At 40.0% G+C, this 21,708-nt stretch overlaps 4 protein-coding genes across 5 annotated transcripts; 2 read left to right on the top strand and 2 right to left on the bottom strand.

Annotated features, from left to right (window-relative positions):
- The first annotated feature begins 535 nt into the window (after positions 1–535).
- On the top strand, positions 536–1,845 carry LOC135346970 (ephrin type-A receptor 8-like). The gene is given in 5 exon segments (XM_064544753.1): positions 536–779; positions 838–1,044; positions 1,195–1,280; positions 1,559–1,634; positions 1,636–1,845. Coding segments are annotated over 5 exon segments (684 nt in total). The 5' UTR covers positions 536–665; the 3' UTR covers positions 1,837–1,845.
- Positions 1,846–3,415: 1,570 nt separating this feature from the next.
- On the top strand, positions 3,416–6,508 carry LOC135346968 (insulin-like growth factor 1 receptor). Its single transcript, XM_064544746.1, has 8 exons — positions 3,416–4,064; positions 4,415–4,559; positions 4,831–5,056; positions 5,113–5,180; positions 5,397–5,556; positions 5,612–5,818; positions 5,909–5,994; positions 6,182–6,508. The coding sequence occupies exons 1-8, from the start codon at positions 3,494–3,496 to the stop codon at positions 6,414–6,416; spliced, it is 1,698 nt and encodes a 565-aa protein (XP_064400816.1). The 5' UTR covers positions 3,416–3,493; the 3' UTR covers positions 6,417–6,508.
- Positions 6,509–7,051: 543 nt separating this feature from the next.
- On the bottom strand, positions 7,052–9,030 carry LOC135346202 (uncharacterized). The gene is made up of 7 exons (XM_064543757.1): positions 8,260–9,030; positions 8,137–8,211; positions 8,015–8,086; positions 7,795–7,949; positions 7,571–7,660; positions 7,337–7,456; positions 7,052–7,251 (listed from the first exon to the last, which is right to left on the bottom strand). The coding sequence occupies exons 1-4, from the start codon at positions 9,028–9,030 to the stop codon at positions 7,851–7,853; spliced, it is 1,017 nt and encodes a 338-aa protein (XP_064399827.1). The 3' UTR covers positions 7,052–7,251; positions 7,337–7,456; positions 7,571–7,660; positions 7,795–7,850.
- Positions 9,031–9,096: 66 nt separating this feature from the next.
- Positions 9,097–12,251, bottom strand: LOC135346201 (protein NLRC5-like). 2 transcript variants are annotated; one of them, XM_064543756.1, is made up of 2 exons: positions 12,018–12,251; positions 9,097–10,803 (listed from the first exon to the last, which is right to left on the bottom strand). In XM_064543756.1, the coding sequence occupies exon 2, from the start codon at positions 10,792–10,794 to the stop codon at positions 9,097–9,099; it is 1,698 nt and encodes a 565-aa protein (XP_064399826.1). In that variant the 5' UTR covers positions 10,795–10,803; positions 12,018–12,251. The 2 variants fall into 2 exon arrangements, with proteins under 2 accessions (XP_064399826.1, XP_064399825.1); XM_064543755.1 differs by having other exon boundaries at positions 12,110–12,247.
- Between the last annotated feature and the right edge of the window lie 9,457 nt (positions 12,252–21,708).

The raw sequence follows: 21,708 nt of genomic DNA, 5'->3' as shown, positions 1-21,708 counted from the left end.
ACTGCCACCCTCCCCCTCACACAGACTGCTGGAGGTGCTGGGCAGTGGTCAGTTCGGCACGGTTACCAAGGGTGCATGTGTGGCTTCGTGAGGAGGGAGGGATAGAGATACCGTGTGAAGTGGCCGTGAAGACTAGGAAGCTACCGAAGAGGACGTCAAGGTGAAGTTCTTACAGGAGGCGGCCATTATGGGCCAGTTCAAGCAGGCTAACATTCTGCGGATACAAGGAATTATAATGGATGGTGATATGGTAAGGTATATAATAATCATTGTGTGCACTGTAAATGTATAATTGTGGATATCATGCAAGCGCAGCAATTAAATGAACAGCAGCTATAGCTTACGATTGCCTGAGGGTGGACAAGTGTTGTAGTAGGTCTCCGCTATGCATCAGATCAACAACCAGTTTCAACTTTGGAGGAAATCAAATATCAATTACGTGCATGCATGGAACCTCCAAATGCAACTCAATAGATGCACATACCATTATACTCATTTTGCATTTCAAAAGCCCTTAAGTCTTAAGGAGTTAAGATCCAAGTGTATGTATATTGAGAGGTTCCACTCTGAAATGTTATACCTGCATTGCTAATTTAAATCCCTGGCTCACAACACTCAGTGTTGCCAGTGGTGATCTGCCGCTGTATGAACTGAAACAGCTGCTCATGAGTTTCACCCGACAAGTGGTGAGTGGGTTGGGCTATCTCTCCTTAAAGGGCTTTGTACACAGGGACCTGGCGGCCAGGAATGTACTTGTCTCAGATGAGGGAATATGTAAGGTGTGTTTAGTGTAGTATATGTGCATCTGTATACTTCCATGCCACTTATTATTTTCAGATTGCTGACTTTGGATTGTCTCGAGACCTTCAGAATGAGGAGTACTATCGTTCCCACGGAGGAAAAGTCCCAGTCAAGTGGACGGCCCCTGAGGCTATCAACTATCGCAAGTACTCGTCTGCCAGTGATGTCTGGAGCTACGGCTGTGTGCTCTATGAGATATGGACACTGCGGGAGAAGCCGTTCACTCATCTTACTAACACAGAGGTATGTATACTGTTACACATCTGTATTCATATGGAGTTAATTAAAGGCACAAACATCAAAGATAATTATGATCATTTAACATTTCTTGGTTCCATATAGTAAAAACATCACATGACAAATTTTACTGGATGGTAATTAATTATATTACAGACAATAGAAGCAGTGACCAGTGGTGAGAGGCTCCCCCCACCCCCTGGTTGCCCCAGGCCTATCTACAGCATCATGATCGACTGCTGGTACGTCCATCTATCAAAAGATCAAAACGTGTAATCATTTGTCGCATAGAGACGATGACAAGTCTTAGGTGTTACAATACTACAAAAATCCTTGTGTATATTGCGCTCTTGGCGGCTCATGAAAATCCGAGGGAGTGGTTGATTCTCGCATCCGGTCGTACCGATAATCGTAGGGAATGGTTGTTTAAAATCATAGCCAGAGAACATTTTTATTGGAAGGCCATGATGTGCTCTATATATTTTTACGAAGTTCGTATTAGTTCCCCCTATAACTGCAGGCATCCTGATCCCGAGTGCAGACCAGTAGCATGTGATCTGGTGACCAAATTACTGCGACCAGACTTCATCTTCCTAAAAGTGGCGGGCCAGTGAGACTAGCCACTATCCAGAGGAGGCTCAAACACTCGGCACAGCTCTGGAGAATGGCCACTGTCTACATATGGACTTACAGAAAAGGTACTGTGAAGGACCAAGCACACGCAAGGAGAAAGAAGAACTGGATTCAAACACTGTATATAACACCAACATTTCATATAATGCCATGCCCTTTCATTAATGCAAAGTAAAAAACCCTAAAATTAAAACTATAGAAATCTTCTCCTGTTTCACACCACACGTTTCCTGCATGTTCCATGATGAATTGATACATCATAATTATTATACAATTATACGACTACTGATTCAGTTATTTTTTTTACTGCGAGACAAATTTTAAATGCCAGTGCTTCCTTTCCGATTCTCAATAAAATCTCCACCATGCAGAGCTCTGTACAGTCTCAAGGCCTTGTCCGTCGCTGTTTGAATGTCAAATGATAAAGATATATGTTCAGCAGGACTCGTCCCAGTTGTAGCTGCAGGTTAGGTCTCCACATTGTCAAAGTCAGCTGCCAGAACGATCATGTCGGTCACAGTGTCAATTAAGTTGCGAGTCGGTCACTTTTGTATTCTCTTTCAATTTTTAAATGGTCACTGTCCTTGGTCCACCAGCTCTTGGGATAAGGAAAGGGTGTGGTTAATGAGCAGAATCTCCGTCAATGTTTGACATAGACATTAAATTTCTTCTTCATTTAAAAGTACAACAACACCTCAAATTCAATGAACAAAAGCTCATGACACATACATGCAACTTATCCACACATATACCTGAGTGAATGGTATGTGGATATGAAGTGAGGGCATCTTGTGAGGTATCTCCTTCAGTGACACCAGTTAAATGGTAAAGCATTAGTCTTGCATTGCAGTATAGAGGCTGTGTGTAATATAATAAGTATAGTGATTACGGTATTTAAAGAACACTATAGATCTATACATTCTACTGACAAAGATGGCGACACTAACCTGTTGTATGTTGATCGATCTGTTATTTGTGTGCACTGCATGGCTGTTACAAGTAGCCTTGTCACTAGCTGTAGGGAGGGTGCTCTGCAAGTAATGTTTGAGAGAAGCTCAGTTAGCCTTCGTTTATTGATGAGAGTGTCTGGACATGCAGTGACATCACTAGGAATGTCCACTGTATTGGCAACCTAGCTCATAAACTGGGGTGTATTCTGCTGGTTTGCCAGTGGAACACATTATACAGGGATGCTGTTGGAAACAGCTGAAGAAATTTATAAATAGGATCGTAATAGTGTGCCTGCCAATTTCTATGTACGTAAGCTTGTTTTTTTCTCGATTATAATCAGGCATTATAAGGTGTCGAGCTGTGTTTTTATTCAAGAGTTTGTGTAGCCACTCCCTCACTTGTATAATGGTATGCTGTATCTTCCTTTTCCTCTCTATAGGATGCTCCTCTCCTGGTCCTCCACTGACTTGTGATAGAGCTACTCACCACACAGCCTCATCTGACAATACATGCATCTGAACAGGGGACAACAATTTTTTAGATACACCCGAGAAATTTTAATTGTACCATGCACTGATTGTTTCTACATAATTTGTGCTGCTCACAAGCTCACTCACAGGAAGATTATACTCTAGCTACAAGGCTAGATATATTGATCATGCCACACTGTTAAGAGCTCTAGAATAGAGATAGACTCACCATTAGCCTGCATGCACTCAGTAGGCAGGTCCAGCAAAAGTAGGAGGAGGGGCTGGTGTTTTATTCATTTCCCTTGCTATGATTTTCACATCTCACCATAGATTGAAGAGTTCTCACACACATGCAACTTGCCTCTCAAAATTGAAAACATCAAGAACTTCATTGAGTCACAATGACAGTGATGATGATCACCTCTAATGTCACTAACTCAGCTAGTTCTACTGTGATGATGAACACAAGTATGACATCAAGCATTCATGGAGCAACCGTTTCTGCAACAATGCAGCCATTGTCTGAGTCTACCATAATGCCATCAGTAACAACTTCAAGTTCAACACTTACAGAAACTTATCTGCATTCATGTGATGTATCGACACCAACTATTTCTCCACACGTAACAGAATGTCCCGATGAGTTTTTCTGTAATGGTGTCCAAAATATCCCGTTGTTCATATCGTTATTTATCATAGTAATAGCTGCTGCAGTGACTGCATTAGTCTGCTGCATCTACTGGAGACGAAGGTTAAAACCAAAGTATCAAAGAAGACACACTCTAGTGCAGAGACCCAGCGGTCGTAGACCTGAAGCACCTGCCATCGAGGAGAGATATACAACTATAGCCGGAGTGGAGGGGCAACCTCGGAGAGAATATGATGACAATAATTATGCAGAGGTAGACGAGCCTGCAAAGAAGACACAGCTGGGTGGGGGAGACAATAATCATTTCTATTTCATATTGGAAGGTAAAAATAATTTTTTATGGCATCCACTCATTTTATTTGCATGGTGACAAGCTTCATTTAATAGGGATTGTGTTTGTGCTATTGGGAGCCTCGAGTAATGGAAACTTTGGGAACAGCCACTTTTCCTATCAGGGATGCATTACCATTTGTATGTAGTCTATGTATAGTCTTTTGAATTGATGTTTCACTGTAAGTTAGTCAACAGTCAACACAATTATAGCATGGCAATAGCTACTGTTTTTACAGATGGTCATGCATGTTGTGTGTTTGGGACAGGAAAGTGAATGTTATAATTTTGTCAACTTTTTATTCCAAGATATTCAAATATTGCTCCCCTTTATAACGTACAGACAATAACGGCAGTAGTGAGAGAAAACCTGCCGATTACGAGCACGACTATGACCACCCATTCTTTGAACCCGCCACTCGGGAGGAGGAGCTTGTCTTTCAGATCACAGAACTCAGTATTCCGCTGATCCCAGCCAGCAAAGTCAAGTGAGACAATGATCATTGTACCAATCACATTGTGAAACTTCATACTAGAAAAACTCAACAGTTGGTTGACATTGTTTCAATTCAGTTATGATAACTGGGCATCTGCTAGTCAGTGTGAACTATTTTAGGTTGTGATAAACATGCATGTGAAGACTTTCTGTATACAATTAATTATCTGTCCATACATGCACCTGTAAGGGTTAGCCTGCACAGTCAAGCTTATACAATGTATCTATCCATGCATGACCACTGCCCCTCCCTCTTCACACAGACTTCTGGAGGTGCTAGGCAGTGGTCAGTTCGGCACAGTGACCAAGGGTGCGTGGCTTCGTGAGGAAGGAGGGAGAGAGATATTGTGTGAAGTGGCTGTAAAGACTATGACAGAGGAAGCAACCAAAGAGGACAAGGTGAAGTTCTTACAGGAGGCGGCCATTATGGGCCAGTTCAAGCAGGCTAACATTCTGCGAATACAAGGAATTATAATGGATGGTGATATGGTAAGGTATATAATAATCATTGTGTGCATGTGATTGATATTTGATTTCCTCCAAAGTTGAAACTGGTTGTTGATCTGATGCATAACGGAGACCTACTACAACACTTGTCCACCCTCAGGCAATCGTAAGCTGTTCATTTAATTGCTGCGATAGCATGCGTATATGCATAATTACATTTACAGTGTAATGCATGGAACTCCCAATACACCTGAATTAGAAGCAAATACTATTATTACTCACAATGAACAGGAAAAGCCCTATAAGATCCAAGTGTATTGAGAGGTTCCACTCTGAAATATATATACCTGTGTTGCTAACCCGGCTCACAACACTCATGCAGTGTTGCCAGTGGTGATCTGCCACTGTATGAACTGAAACAGCTGCTCATGAGTTTCACCCGACAAGTAGCATGTGGGTTGGGCTATCTCTCCTTGAAGGGCTATATTCACAGGGACCTGGCGGCCAGGAATGTACTAGTCTCAGATGAGGGAATATGTAAGGTGTGTGTAGTGCAGTGTGTACATGCATCTGTACTTCCATGCCACCTACTTTCAGATTGCTGACTTTGGACTGTCTCGAGACCTTCAGAATGAGGAGTACTATCGTTCCCACGGAGGGAAAGTCCCTGTCAAGTGGACGGCCCCTGAGGCTATCAACTATCACAAGTACTCGTCTGCCAGTGATGTCTGGAGCTACGGCTGTGTGCTCTATGAGATATGGACACTGGGGGAGAAGCCGTTCACTCATCTCACTAACACAGAGGTATATGTATTAATGTTCATGTGGAATATAGTTAAAGGTACAAAAGAAAGAGAAACTGTAGCTATAATTATATAAGCACACTTATTGCAGACAATAGAAGCGGTGACCAGTGGTGAGAGGCTCCCCCCACCCCCTGGTTGCCCCAGGCCTATCTACAGCATCATGATCGACTGTTGGTACGTCCATCTATCTATCGAATATAACACCTGCGTAATTGTTGAAAATATAGACTATGACAGGTTGTTTCTGGTGCTATATAATGCAGTTTGGAGAGAATATGTTTTACTGGAAGGATGATGTGCTACACTAATAATTATAGTATATAATTATATCGATTGTTAAACTGTTTCCCCCTAACTGCAGGCACCCTGATCCCGAGTGCAGACCTGTAGCATGTGATCTGGTGACAAAACTACAGCGGCCAGACTTCATCTTCCTAAAGTGGCAGGCCAGTGAAACTAGCCGCTACCCTGAGGAGGCTCAAACCCTGGGCACAGCTCTGGAGAATGGCCACTGTCTGCACATGGACTTACAGAGGAGGTACTGTGAAGGACCAAGCACAAGCGAGAATAAAGAAGAACTAAATACAACTTCGTAGATGATGTCTGGTTCACTGGGATATCGTATAATGGATCTGAGCCCATAGTAATTGTCATGTTGAAGTAACGGATGTTGTGTGCACTATTATAAATAAATACAGTCAGTCCTTGTGACAGTCATTTATATTTGGTGCAGTTATAATTATACTGTATAAGAAAAATAAGTCAATGTGAATATAATTTTGTGTATATGCAAACATTATTATAGCGATATCGATTATACCTACGGTACTACATATGTCGGTTTTAATTATAGTAACTCCGCTTGAAGTCATAATGATAACTGTACGTACTCAAATGTATGTAGAGGCCTATAGTATAGATGAAGGAGCTTCACACCTATTATATGTACCTTTACTAAAAATAAATTACTCACAATATGAATTGGTCAGACAAGGGTTATATATATATACCCCACTTATTTTTTCTGAGAAACAACTGAAGACATTGTTATTGTGATCAAATTAATGCACTACTGCAAATCATCTCTATAATTATATAGAATTCATATGGGAATTGTTGTTCGAATCAGAATTTTTTCACTTTTCGGAGGTAAATATCACGAGACAATTCTTTTGCACATTTTCTAGTGCGTTAACAAGGTTCTGATACATCATAATCATTATAGTATACGTGTGATACATCATTGAACAATGTCTATTAGCAAAGTTACGTACTAGATCTAGCTAGTGCAGTATTTTCCCTTAACAGCTGATGACAAGTCCCCATAATCAATGTCATGGAGAGCGTCGGCAATACTGCTCCAAGTTATTACTAGACTCTTGTGGTTCTTGGCAATGAACTGGAACAGGGCAATCTTCTGACCGTCAGTATCTGTATGGGGAGAGACTAAAATTAAATTAAGCCTTCAACAATTAAACCATGCAGGAGCAGATTAAACCCATTCAATATTATTTACCAAATCTATGGTCTTGCTGGATGACTTCCAGTCGGTGTTGAGGAATGCCCAAACTGACACCAAACTGTATTGGTTTTGTGAGTGTTTTGAGCTCCTTGTCCAGAACACTGAGAGTCAACTCTGTACATAATAGAGTGAATTAGCAATCGTGCACATCGTAATGGAATGAAAGTGCCCAACTTTGCACTGTAAGAGTTACAACCATAATTATATGAGATAGTGCTTTTATAATACCTGAACAAACTTGAACTGTTCGTGGAGATGAAGGTGGGAGGGATGGCGTAACACTGTCATCTTTACTAGAGTCAGCAACTGACACAACAACTGAGCATGTTAGTGTATTGCAATTAAGCCAGGTGTGAGATTTGAATCAATAGCTGCACTACAAATACATGTATAGTATTATAATATTATTATTATAGCTCCAAGGCTTAAATGTAATTATGAAGTTAACTCACTTGTTTCCTCTTGTTCTGTTACTTCAGTAGGCTGTACAATAGGACAGGTAGGCTCATCATTGGGTGGTTCTGTAGCTTGAGGGGATTTCTGGAAAGAAGATCTCGTAATTGGCAACATTACTCTCAGTGTCCAGTGCATTGTCCGTTTGGTGGAGCTACAAATAAGAACACGTCAGATTAATCAAACGTTCACATGTAATAATGTGCTACATGCACTCACATCAAATAGTTCAGCCACCTCAATCATCTCCGACAGTAGCGTATTCCAGAGTTCGTAGAAAACACGAGTCATCTATAGTGAAGTTAAGTGTTTATGTACATACCCATGCATAATTATGTCACCTCTTCATTTTGCGGAGGTAAACACGTTCTCTCCCACTCATTCAGCATTGCAGTTTTCCATGATTCCTCAAATGCCTGCAATAGTGTGTAATGATTATAGTGCATGAATATATTTATTAATACCTCCAACTGTTTGTTGCACATGAGTATCAAGTCCTTGCTCACAGTATTACCACCGAGATCAACACCATTCTGGCAACCAAGATCGATAAACTTCAAACTAGGAAACAGATGAGGTAGACACTCAGTGAGAGCTATCAATCCCTCATCATCAATGGAGTTGTTGCTGAGATTCAATTCATTTAAATTCTTACATACCACATTAGCGGACTTAAGATGGTGGATAAGCATTATGATGTCGGCAGAGGTGAGAGAACAGTCAGAGCAGATAAGTTCTTTCAGCGATTGAAGTGTTTGAAGAATCTTTGCCAGTAAAAGAGTTCCTGCAATTCCATTGAAATTGGAGTTGGTCAAATCCATCGATGTTAAACTGTTTGGGTGAATATCCAGCATCTCACAAGTGACTGGGTATTGAGACTCTGAGTTAAATGAAGTAATTCGATGGGTTTCGCTTAACCCAATGTGATTCAATCGTAACGGAATGTTCTCTACAACGGAACATAATCCAGGTAAACCAAGATTATTATCGGAGAAATCTAATACTATCAGTTCAGCACAGCGAGAGGCAATAGACTGCAAGAGGGTGGTCAGTAGTGCTCCATTGACGTCAGCATCGTCAGTGAGGGTGTTAGAGAGCCCCAGGCTCTTTAGGTTGATAAGAGCACCAAACAGTACAGCTGTCTCTAATGACAGTATGCCAGACACTCCAAGAAGATTGCGGGATAAGAACAGTCGTGTGAGACTCGTACAAGATGTGTGCATGAATGAAGACATGATGATGTCAGACTCAATGAAGGTATTGTGACACAACGAGAGGTACTCTAATGTTGTAAAGGCAGCTTAGGCTCTCTTGAATAAATCAGCAACACCTTTGTCAGACAACTTTGTCTGCACGAAAGATAAAAATCGAACTTGCAGTTTACCATTCGCATTCGAAAGTACGTCTGTTATTTCCGTTAACAACTTGTCATTGAATGCACAATTAACTATTCTAATAATCATATCATCACAGTGTGCAGCATGACGAAGAACATAGAGCCTAGCTACACAGTCAAAAGGGCTGTTTAAATAGCTGATTAATGCATATTGTCCAACAATTAAATGTTCACAAATTTTAATAGCAAAGCCAGGATCGGAAATTTCGAAAGCCACATGACATAAAATCAAATTATTCTGCCTTTTAACAATCAGGAATTGATCCATCAAACCATCGTCCAAACTGGTCACTTTATTGCTACGACTACCATTGTGTTTACTAGCAAGGCCAAACATAAATCTCCACACCATGTCAAACCGGCCACTGTCAGCATGAGCCTCAACAACCTTCAGTTTCTCTTCATTGGGTAGAGTAGCAAGATGGAGGGCAGCCAAGTACTCTTGGATGGTCAGGTGAGCAAAGTGAAAAGACAAGCCATGACCACCAGGTAGAAGTGATTGTGCAGACTGCAACAGACCAAAACACAGCAACTTGTCACCAACTTCGGGTAAGCGAGAGGACAATTCAGCTTCTGAGAAAACCAGTTGATCTAATAATAAGCACTCATAGGCAAACTCACAGATCAACCAAAATGTGTCTTGTAGATTATTCGGAATCTCGTCAAAACTATTGAGGCCAATCGAACAATCAGTAAATGTTTTCTTGATACTGCGAAGGATAATGTTAAACACAATTTGAGTGTACAGCTCAGATAGGGTACGAGGAAGTTCTTGCTCTAAAATGTGCCACAAGTTACAAACAATGGCACAATTGAGGGGCACAGAACACACACTCTGAATGACTGGGTTGTTCTCAAGCTGCTCGATAAGAGAAGAACTTTTCTCTGGGAATTGCTCAAACTCTGATTCTATGTACTGCTTGATATTTTCCTCGTTAAATCCGACTACCTCAACCAAACGGTTCACAGAAGGAAGGTCGTGAAGAGGAGCTGAAGCAGAAGGTCGTGAGGTGAGGAGAACAGAAGCGAAAGAAAGAATGTGCCCAAAGAGAAGGTTGTACAGAAATGACACTTTGGAACAGTTTTCTATACTGAGCTCGTCCCAGCCATCAGCTATGATGAGGACACCTTCTCCCTCTCTCTCTTCCAACTCTTCTATAACAGATGTTTGGATCCTCTCACTGGAGTGGAGAAGTTGGAGCAGTTCAGCGAGACTTGTGGCAGAGGATACTTGATTCTCTCTTAGTGGAAGCAATAGAACACAGTCGAATTGTGTCAGGATCTTGTCCTCTGCCCACCCTTCAGCAAGCATGGTACACAGTGTGGTTTTACCGATCCCAGCATTGCCTTCAACGATGAGCTTCCTCACTGGTTCCTTGCCTTCTTCGACTCGGAATAGGTCGCCATGGAGAATTGAAGTGCGTTTGAGCTTATCATCAGGTGCACCATGTTGTGGCAAGCCGGCTCTAAATCCTTCTTCTTTTTCAGCCTCCACTAACTGCAAGTTGATTAGCCTGTCTCCTCTAACTGGTGGCCATTGCACTTGACGGTTCAAGAGTCTTTCTTTGTACTTCCGACGAAGGCTAGCAATGAATCTGTCCATTTCTTAATTCTATATAGAATGCAGAACACTTTCAATTACACAGCATTTTTTATAATTATGTTGCCATAATTAAACATTATTTTAATGTGAGGCTGTTCTGATATTATACACTCTGTCCAACGCTGATATAATAAACGCTCCCCATGAGAGGGCGTTGTTGGTGAAGTAACACTTTGTTACTTGGTAATAGCGTTGCTTTTGTACATACAATTATCCATTCTATTAATATTAATATTACTATTATAACCATTAATTTCAGCCACTATAATGGTAAGGCCACTGTAACTACATAAAATTTTTCCGCTCACATCCAACATTTTGCAACGCATTACTCTTGATTTCGACCTTCCTTGCAGGCCAGATTGCTGCGTCTAAATCGGTGCACGTGATCAGTTTAATCAAAATACATGCGTGACCAGAGGCGGAGAAGAGACCAGAATATAAAATTATTTATCTGCAACCTACAATGTATAGAAAAATCGTTGTATCTTGGACCTTTTTTTTATTTGACATTCATGCACTTACGAAAGGACACCACAATAATAAATAAGGACCTCCCTCCCGCATTCTTTTGACTTAAAAATCAGGACATAAACATAGTTACAGTGGTCTGAGTCTTGTTTTGAAGCTGCTGTGTGTTCATGTCTTATTAACTAAAAACGGAGAGGGAACGCATAGTAAGGGCTGTTAGTGAACTTGTTAGTGACTATAGCATTGATACACATCTTTGTTTTGATATATACTCATGCAGTGATGGCTCGTAGAAGCTAACACAAATATACTGCACGTAAAATCGCTGGTTGAGGTCTAGCTATAACATTCCATGAGTTTGGTTAAGTACATGTCAGTGGCGGATCCAGAAATGTTGAGAGGGAGGTTCCAAAAAAAGGTCATCACTTTTCCTAAGCAATGAGGATGCAAATTAGAGAGCCCTGCTCTTAAACTACAGATCACGATCATTCAGGCTGAGTTTCTAGCTATAGTAAGTTGATCTAGTAAGTTGATCTCCAGTGTGGTGTTCTTGTGTGAAAGGGGGGTTCCATGATGGAACCTGTCTGGATCTGCCACTGTGTGTGGCTTCAGCTAGCTCTAAGTAATGGCTGCTTTCCTTACAGACATCTTCATCTATGATTATCATAAGCAAATGTACGGTAGCCTTGACTGCTCTTGAAAATTAGTACACACTTCTACACATAATGGTATACATATTATTATACTTTTACCTGTCCCAGGCTTTTCCAATGGGATAGGAAATGAAGTAGATCTACATATAGAATATAGAAAAAGAAACTATATCCTCTTCAACTAGAATTACCTGGATAGTATCCTCCTTTAACTTTAGGTTAGCTCCTTTGTACAATAAGGTCTGATAAACATAGCTGCCACGCCCCTCTTAGATATAGCATAAAAGTGGGAGGATCTAGCTTGCTCATTGCGCAGACAATTCTGTGACTACTGTGCAGGTTAGACCATAGATAAAGGACCTTCCACAGTTTTATAATGAAAACTAAATGCACAGCTACTGCACTGGTGTGTTGTGAGTTACAAGGATCTATAGTAAGTACACTACATTAGGTATACTATAGTAGTGGTTTTGCCTGAGATCTATATTGGCACTGGCTAGATCATGCATGATCACGTTTATAGTGATTCTCATTTTGATACCGAGAGTATGAAAAAAGATGTCTATAAATCGAAATACATAATAATATGAAATGATCACACCATCTAATAGTTAGTATACACACACACACACACACACACACACACACACACACACACACACACACACACACACACACACACACACACACACACACACACACATGTACATGCACCAAAAGCTCTAGCCAAAAATGTTCAGTTGCAAAAAATGCAATTGAAGTAACCAAATTTCAGTTCAAAAATTGTTTGCCTATAGATAAAACAGGACACCCATTGCAGTGTATTATACATATAATAGCTATACACAGCAGGTACCTATAAAGCTACAACAATTCAGGTAGTTCCAAGTTCTTGCACTAGCCAGCCCGCTGATACTAAATCACTATCAATATACATTTCATCAGAAACTATTTCATTGTGTAATTAATTTAAGAGTTCTGTGAATCCGATGTAGGAGATATCATTATTGTTTTGGGAAGTCCATAATTGCATGCTTATTGTAACCTGATATGTGTGTGCAGTCTATGATTGCATGCATGCTTATTGTATAACCTCATATGTATTGTGTGTGTGTGTGTGTGTGTGTGTGTGTGTGTGTGTGTGTGTGTGTGTGTGTGTGTGTGTGTGTGTGTGTGTGTGTGTGTGTGTGTGTGTGTGTGTGTGTGTGTGTGTGCGTGCGTGCGTACGTGCGTGCGTGCGTGCGTGCGTGCGTGCGCGTGCGTGCGTGTGTGCGTGCGTGTGAATTAAATAAGTTTATCCGTAGGGGAAAGGGTCACAGTGCAGCGGATCTATATAGGATTCTTGAAAGGGGGGTTCCAGTGGCACAGGGTTCTGAGCGGATCAAGGACTCTTTAAAAAAAAAGTTGTTAATTTTTTATAAACAGTCAGCATGCGCATTGACGCACTGAATTTTTTCCTAAAAAAGGTCATCACTTTTCATAAACAGTCTGCATGCGCTACGCTGGAGAGTTTTTAGTCACTGAAACTGCACAGACAAAGCTTCGCAAACTAACAAGGACTAAAGATAAGTGATAAGTGCATGTGAAAGCTAGTATGAAAGGAAGAACCTTGCTAACTAGTTGCTTATAGAATGAAGCTGAAGTGTCCTCAGTACAATCACTAACACGTCCTTCAACTTTGAAGTCGAATCGTTACAGTCTGCAGCAGCCAGAGCCATTAGTTCGATAGTATCTGACATCATCCACCAAAATTTCAACATGACCCGATTAAAGCCTCGCTTCGCTCGGAATAATACCCTCAATTAAATAATGTGGGCATGACATTCTAAAAATAGCAGGCGCACGTGATTAGAGAGCCCCGCCCCATTAGACATGCATTGAACAGGAGAATAGAGTCATGTACTATCAGTTTCCTCTTATACGCATGATGCATGCATGGCTAGCTATAATTATAATTTTATTATTGCATTATTAGTATTTACGGCCACAATTTAGACTTTGCACTATATAGACCAATATTATACTAATGTGTTCTTAGGTTACAGCATGTTGCTATGCAAGAACACATAAAATTATAGTCACAAAATTAACTTTCTATACTAAAAACCAACACAACACATGTAGCTATAGCTACGCCTACTATATTATAGTCTGAATGTTCAAGGACAAGCCATTATACTGAGCATTTATATGCAAACACATTTCTACTGTGTAATATAGCTAGCCTATATAAAAGTTCGCTCATCAGTTATTGGCAGGCTGGAAGAGTTATCTTAACTGGTTCTGGTATCCAAGTACACCAAAAAGGTGCCTGAAGATCTGCCATCTCATTGGTCGTATCCAGTTTCCCTAGTAACATCTGAATAGCCACGGCCATCTTCCTATTTTCAGTCATTATGTTTGCAGCGTCCATTTCATTTGTAGTTTCCTTTTCTTCCTCTTTAGCCTGTTGCTGGTCTGCAAACTGTTTGTAAGCATGTTCCAACATTGCTTTCTCTTGAGCTTGTTGAATCATGGTTTTCAAGACATTCTGTACCACTGCCTTCTGGTTCACTCTAGGATAAGCACTGGCAGATCCAACAAGGGCCACGGTCACAAGGAGGAGAGTGAGAGAGTTCATCTTCAACAACATATGAGATATATACTGCATGTATGCATGGCCTTGAGCTATATCTCGGCTTTATACTTTCCTGCATGTACGGAGAATGCATGCATGGGTGTTCCGAGAATGCATGCATGGGTGTTCCGATTATACCTATATATATAGTAATTCTTATAGTAACCACACACATGCATGCACACACAATATATCAGGTTACAAAGCAATTAGACTGCCAGGAACCTTATGACATCTCCCACATTTATGACAGCCAACACAAACATCATGGATTCAGAGAAAACTTATGTCTCATGCATGTATTCTACATACACAATTAAGTCTTCTGCTGAAGTGCATTATAGATCTAGCTACTATATATAGTGATTCTGTGGTTTTAGCAAGAACTTGCTATGGGTCAGGGCTGCCATTACATATGATTGTAGCAATGGCCAACGGCCAACAACCAACACAAACTACATGCATGCATGAACAGTGTCATTTTACATAATAGGATGGACAACCTGTGATTTCCTTGTGAATATAATGTATTATAGCTAACATTATAACGAATAAAAACAATATAAACAACCTTTCTAACAGCTATACAAAGATTTCAGAATCTACATATACCCATGCAGACCTGGGCTATTGGATGCTAGATACAAAGCGGGTATAGATGCATTAATGCTAGCCTCGGCCACAACTTATAAACAATGGTATCCATTTCTCTGTATATTAGCTTAAACTGGACCTGCATGGCTCTCATGAAAATTAAGGCAAGGATGAAAGGGAGTGAGATAGAACCATTTCAATGCAATTATAGTGCATGGTTTAACAAGAACTTGGAACTACCTGCATGTATATATTTGAATTGCTGTAACTATATAGGTACCTGCTGTGTAGCTATATATTGTACCATGATGTGCTCTGACGCTAAGGAATATCTATTGAAACTCTCAGGATACTCCAGGGTATACAGATCGATCCCATGCATGTACCCTATATAGGGTACATTGGCTGTGGTCAGCCTGAAGCCCACTCCACCCTTTAAGGACCATCTCTTTTAAAGACTACCGAGACAAAATCTGTGGAAAGCATTGAGCATGAGAATACTATCAGTTACCTCCTATTATATGCATGATGCTTTTTATGGCTATAACTATATAATTTTTTTTGTTATAACTAGTTTTCAAGCTGGCGCTGTGCTAATGCCTCTCGCCATGTTTTTGCTTTCGCTCAAAAGTATTAGAGGTTAGTTTCTAAAATGAATTTCATATTAAAGTTAGCTTATCTATATAAAGTCACTGAGAAGAAAAGACTTATTACTGCATCTATGTTGTTATTTATTGTATTATGTGGCTTACCAGGACCTCAAGAAAGAAGAAAATTGATTCTTCCAGGATCTGTACTTCAGTGTATATAATATCTAAGAAGAAAAGACCTGTGTACATGCATATTGTTATCTATATTGTTATATGGTAGTGTTTTTTGTGGCTTGCCCTCAAGACAAAGATGATTCTGCCAGGAGGATCTGGATCTTGGATATTATTTTCTCACACATGGGGAATGAGCGCGCATGCGCATTACATCCACAGGAATAATTAAAGGGTGTGTCCAAAGAGATCAATTTCACAACATGATGGCTACTGCATGCTAGCTACATGTAGCTGGCTGTTTTAACAGATATTTTCTGAATATTGTAGCTAAAAAAAAGCTAGCGCTTTAGTGCAAGGCTAACTCATATGTTGAATAGAAAGTTTGTGCGGACAGATGATACTATGAAAGATTCTGAAGAGACTGCAACAGCCTTCAATGTGAGTCAAACTAGCCATAACTCGAGAAAGAAGCTTTAGTTTGCTAATCTACGAATCAAAATCCAAGAGAACGTGGCTAGAAGCCTATAGAAGCTGTTAGCTTTCGTCGCATTGCAACCGTTGAGCAGTTACAGCTGGAACAGACACACACACAGTCAGCTTTACTGTGTGGCTACGCCTCGAGGCATAACAAAAGCATCATTAATTTTAGTAAACCCTAAATTTTTATCCTATTGCATGCACTTTTATGTATTAGTTAGACACCATGTGTAGTAGGTTTCTTAGCTGGATAGTAAACCTGAGGGAGTGTAGTGGCTGAGGCAAGCCTCTAATTGACCGAGGCGCAGCCAAGGACAATTAGTGGCAGCCACTAATCACTCCGAGGGTTACTATCCAGCTAAGAAGCGGTACTACACATGGTCTATCTCGCTTAGAAAATCCATTTTTGTGGGTACTAGTTAGAGCCCTGCTAGCAGGTCACTAACTCAGATAGTGACCTGCTAGCAGGTTTCTTAGTTGGATAGACAGACACCTCATTAGCAGTGGCCACTTCAAAGCTTGAATATGCACATTTTTTCTAAAGTTATATGAACTTCTGAACTAATTCCATAGATTTACCAGGTTGTTGTATGAGGTGTTGACCGTACTTTCACTGTTAAAAATTGCACAATCATCAAAACCAGATCTGTAAAGTGTTACAGTAAACCATGCATTGATATAGTCGAGTATCAACTAGCACAAGTACATAATTATGAACTGATTACACCATCTAATAGTTAGTGTACACACACACACACACATGTACATACACCAAAAGATCTAGCCAAAATGTTCAGTTAATTAACAGTTGCAAAAATGCAACTGAGGTAACCAAATGTCAGTTCAAACATATTTTGCCTATAGATAAAACAGACACCCAGTATAGCATAATTATATATATAGCTATACACAGCAGGCACCTATAGCTACAACAATTTGAATAGCCTATACATGTATAGGTAGTTCCAAGTTCTTGTTAAACCATGCACTATAGCCAGCTATACCAAATCACTATTAATACAGAAACTATTTGATTGTGTAATTAATTATTTTAAGAGTTCTGTGAATCCAATGTGGGAGATGTCATATGGTTTTGCATGGGCAGTCTATAATTGCATGCTTATTGTAACCTGATATATATGTGTGTGTGTGTGTGCAGTGATTGCATGCATGCTTATTGTAACCTGATATATGTGTGTGTGTGTGCATGTGAATTGAATAAGTTTATCCGTACATGTAAGGGTCACAGTGGCGGATCTATATAGGATTCTTGAAAGTGGGGTTCTATAGTGGCACAGGGCTCTGAGCGGGTCAAGGACTCTTCAAAAAGGTTGTTACTTTTTTTATAAGCATGCAGTCAGCATGCGCATTGACGCACTGAATTTTTTCAAAAAGGTCATCACTTTTTATAAACAGTCTGCATGCGCTACGCTGGAGAGTTTTTAGTCACTGAAACTGAAACTGCACAGACAGAGCTTCGCAGGCTAACAAAGACTAAAGATAAGTGATAAGTGCATGTGAAAGCTAGTATGAAAGGAAGAACCTTGCTAACCAGTTGCTTATAGAATGGAGCTGAAGTGTCCTCAGTACAATCACTAACACGTCCTCCAACTTTGAAGTCGAATCGTTACAGTCTGCAGCAGCCAGAGCCATGCACTAGTTCGATAGTGTCCGACATCATCCGCCAAAATTTCAACGTGACCCGATTAAAGCCTCGCTTCACTCAGAATAATACCTTCAATTAATTAATGTGGGCATGACGTTCTAAAAATAGCAGGCGCACGTGATTTAGAGAGCCCCGCCCCATTAGACATTGAGCAGGAGAATAGAGTCATGTACTATCAGTTTCCTCCTACGCATGATGCATGCATGGCTAGCTATATAATTTTATTATTGTTACATGCATTATTAGTATTTACGAACACAATTTAGACTTTGCACTAGACTAATGTGTTCTTAGGTTACAGCATGTTAGCTATGCAAGAACACATAAAATTATTGCTACAAAATTAACTTTCTATACTAAAACCAACACAACACATGTAGCTATAGCTATAGCTACGCCTACTCTAGTCTGAATGTTCAAGGACAAGCCATTATACTGAGCATTTATTTATGCAAACACATTTCTACTGTGTAATATAGCTAGCCTATATATAAAAGTTCGCTCATCAGTTATTGGCAGGCTGGAAGAGTTATCCTAACTGGTTGTGGTATCCAAACACACCACCACTGTGCTGCCTGAAGATCTGCCATCTCATTGGTCGTATCCAGTTTCCCTAGTAACATCTGAATAGCCACGGCCATCTTCCTATTTTCAGTCATTATGTTCGCAGCGTCCATTTCATTTGTAGTTTCCTTTTCTTCCTCTTTAGCCTGTTGCTGGTCTGCAAACTGTTTGTAAGCATGTTCCAACATTGCTTTCTCTTGAGCTTGTTGAATCATGGTTTTCAAGGCATTCTGTACCACTGCCTTCTGGTTCACTCTAGGAAAAGCACTGGCAGATCCAACAAGGGCCACGGTCACAAGGAGGAGAGTGAGAGAGTTCATCTTCAACAACATATGAGATATATACTGCATGTATGCATGGCCTTGAGCTATGTCTCGGCTTTATACTCTCCTGCATGTACAGAGAATGCATGCATGGGTGTTCTGAGAATGCATGCATGGGTGTTCCGATTATATGCTCCTATATATATAGTAATTCTTATAGTAACCACACACATGCATGCACACACAATATCAGGTTACAAAGCAATTAGACTGCCAGGAACCTTATGACATCTCCCACATTTATGACAGCCAACACAAACATCATGGATTCAGAGAAAACTTATGTCTCATGCATGTATATTCTACATGCACAATTAAGTCTTCTGCTGAAGTGCATTAGATCTAGCTACTATATATAGTGATTCTGTGGTTTTAGCAAGAACTTGCCATGGGTCAGGGCTGCCATTATACATATGATTGTAGCAATGGCCAACGGCCAACAACCAACACAAACTACATGCATGAACAGTGTCATTTTACATAATAAGATGGACAACCTGTGATTTCCTTGTGAATATAATGTATTATAGCTAACATTATAACGACTAAAAACAATATAAACAACCTTTCTAATAGCTATATACAAAGATTTCAGAATCTACATATAATACCCGTGCAGACCTGGGCTATTGGATGCTAGATACAAAGCAGGTATAGATGCATTAATGCTAGCCTCGGCCACAACTTATAAACAATGGTGTCCATTTCTCTGTATATATTAGCTTAAACTGGACCTGCATGGCTCTCATGAAAATTAAGGCAAGGATGAAAGGGAGTGAGATAGAACCATTTCAATGCAATTATAGTTCATGGTTTAACAAGAATTTGGAACTACCTGCATGTATATATTTGAATTGCTGTAACTATACACTGTAAAAAATGGTGTGTGGTTTTGACGTAAGTGCGTGACTATTGTGGCAACTATCAGGAAAAAACGCAAGAAAAAACACATGTTTGCCACAATAGCCACACACTCTGCGTCAAAACCACACATCATTTTTTACAGTGTATAGGTATACCTGCTGTGTAGCTATATATTGTACCATGATGTGCTCTGACGCTAAGGAATATCTATTGAAACTCTCAGGATACTGCAGGGTATACAGATCGATCCCATGCATGTACCCTATATAGGGTACATTGGCTGTGGTCAGCCTGAAGCCCACTCCACCCTTTAAGGACCATCTCTTTTAAAGACTACCGAGACAAAATCTATGGAAAGCATTGAGCATGAGAATACTATCAGTTACCTCCTATTATATGCATGATGCTTTTTATGGCTGTAACTATATAATTTTTTTTGTTACTTGCATGCATTATTAGAATTTACGACCACAATTTAGACTTTGCACTATAGACCAGTATTATACTAATGTGTTCTTAGGTTACAGTATGTTATAGCTATATGCATGAAAGAATTAACACATTAAAATTATAGCTACATGTATATATAAAATTAACTTTCTACTAAAAACCAACACAATGCATGTAGCTATAATATATAGCTACGCCCATACTATAGTCTGAATGTTCAATGACAAGCTGCATGCATGAGCATTTATGCAAACACATTTCTACTGTGTAATATAGCTATATATATATATATATAGCCTATATATAAGTTCGCTCATTATTGGGAGGTTGGAAGAGTTATCCTAACTGGCTGTGGTATCCAAATACACCACCGATTTGCCTGAACATCTGCCATCTCATTGGTGGTATCCAGTTTCCCTAGTAACATCTGAATAGCCTTGGCCATCTTCCTATTTTCAGTCATTATGTTCGCAGCGTACGTGTCCATTTCATTTGTAGTTTCCATTTCTTCCTCTTGCAGCGGAAATTGTTGCTCTTTAGCCTGTAGCTGGTTGATGGCAAACTGTTTGTAAGCTTGTTCCAACATTGCTTTCTCCTGAGCTTTTTAAATTATGGTTTTCAAGGCATTCTGTACCATTGCCTTCTGCTTCACTCTGGAATAAGCACTGGCAAGTCCAACAGGCCACGGTCATGCACAAGGAGAAGAGTGAGAGAGTTCATCTTCAACAACATATGAGATACTGCATGAATGCATGCATGGCCTTGAGTTGTATCTCAGCTTTATTATACTCTCCTGCATGACTTGTATATACGGAGAATGCTTGCATGGGTGTTCTGATTATGGTGCTATAGATAATAATTATTAGTAACCACACACACATGCACACACACAATATCAGGTTACATGCAATTAGACTGCCAGAAACTATATGACATTTCCCACATTCATGACAGCCCTTTTAACACAAATATCATTACAGAGAAAATTCATGTATTCTGAATTTAATTACATGCACAATTAAGTTTCTTCTGCTGAAGTGCATTACCAACTATAGTGATTCTGTATATCACTGTAAAAAAAAAAGTGCGGTGAGCACACTAAAACCGTCGCATATAGCACACTTTTTCAAAAAGGCGTGCTATATGCGACGGTTTTAGTGTCCACCGCACTTTTTTTCAATCATTTTTTACAGTGTAGTGGTTTAGCAATTAAGCAATTATAGTGATTCTGTAGTGGTTTAGCAATTATAGTAATTCTGTAGTCTGTGGTTTAGCATGAACTCACCGTGGGCGTGGCTGCCATCATGCAAACTGTGTCATTTTACATAAATAAGGTGCATGGACAGCCCGTGATTTTCTTGAATATAATGTAGCTAACATTATAATTATAACGGCTCAAAAACAGTATAAACTAGAGCACTAAAGTGCAAACCCTCGGCTGGTGACATGATTATAAAGAAACCAGAAGAGT

Source organism: Halichondria panicea, chromosome 13 (genome assembly GCF_963675165.1).
Source record: "Halichondria panicea chromosome 13, odHalPani1.1, whole genome shotgun sequence".
NCBI lineage: Eukaryota > Metazoa > Porifera > Demospongiae > Suberitida > Halichondriidae > Halichondria > Halichondria panicea.
The sequence above is the reverse complement of the archived record's forward strand: the minus strand, read 5'-3'. Positions and strand labels throughout refer to the sequence as shown.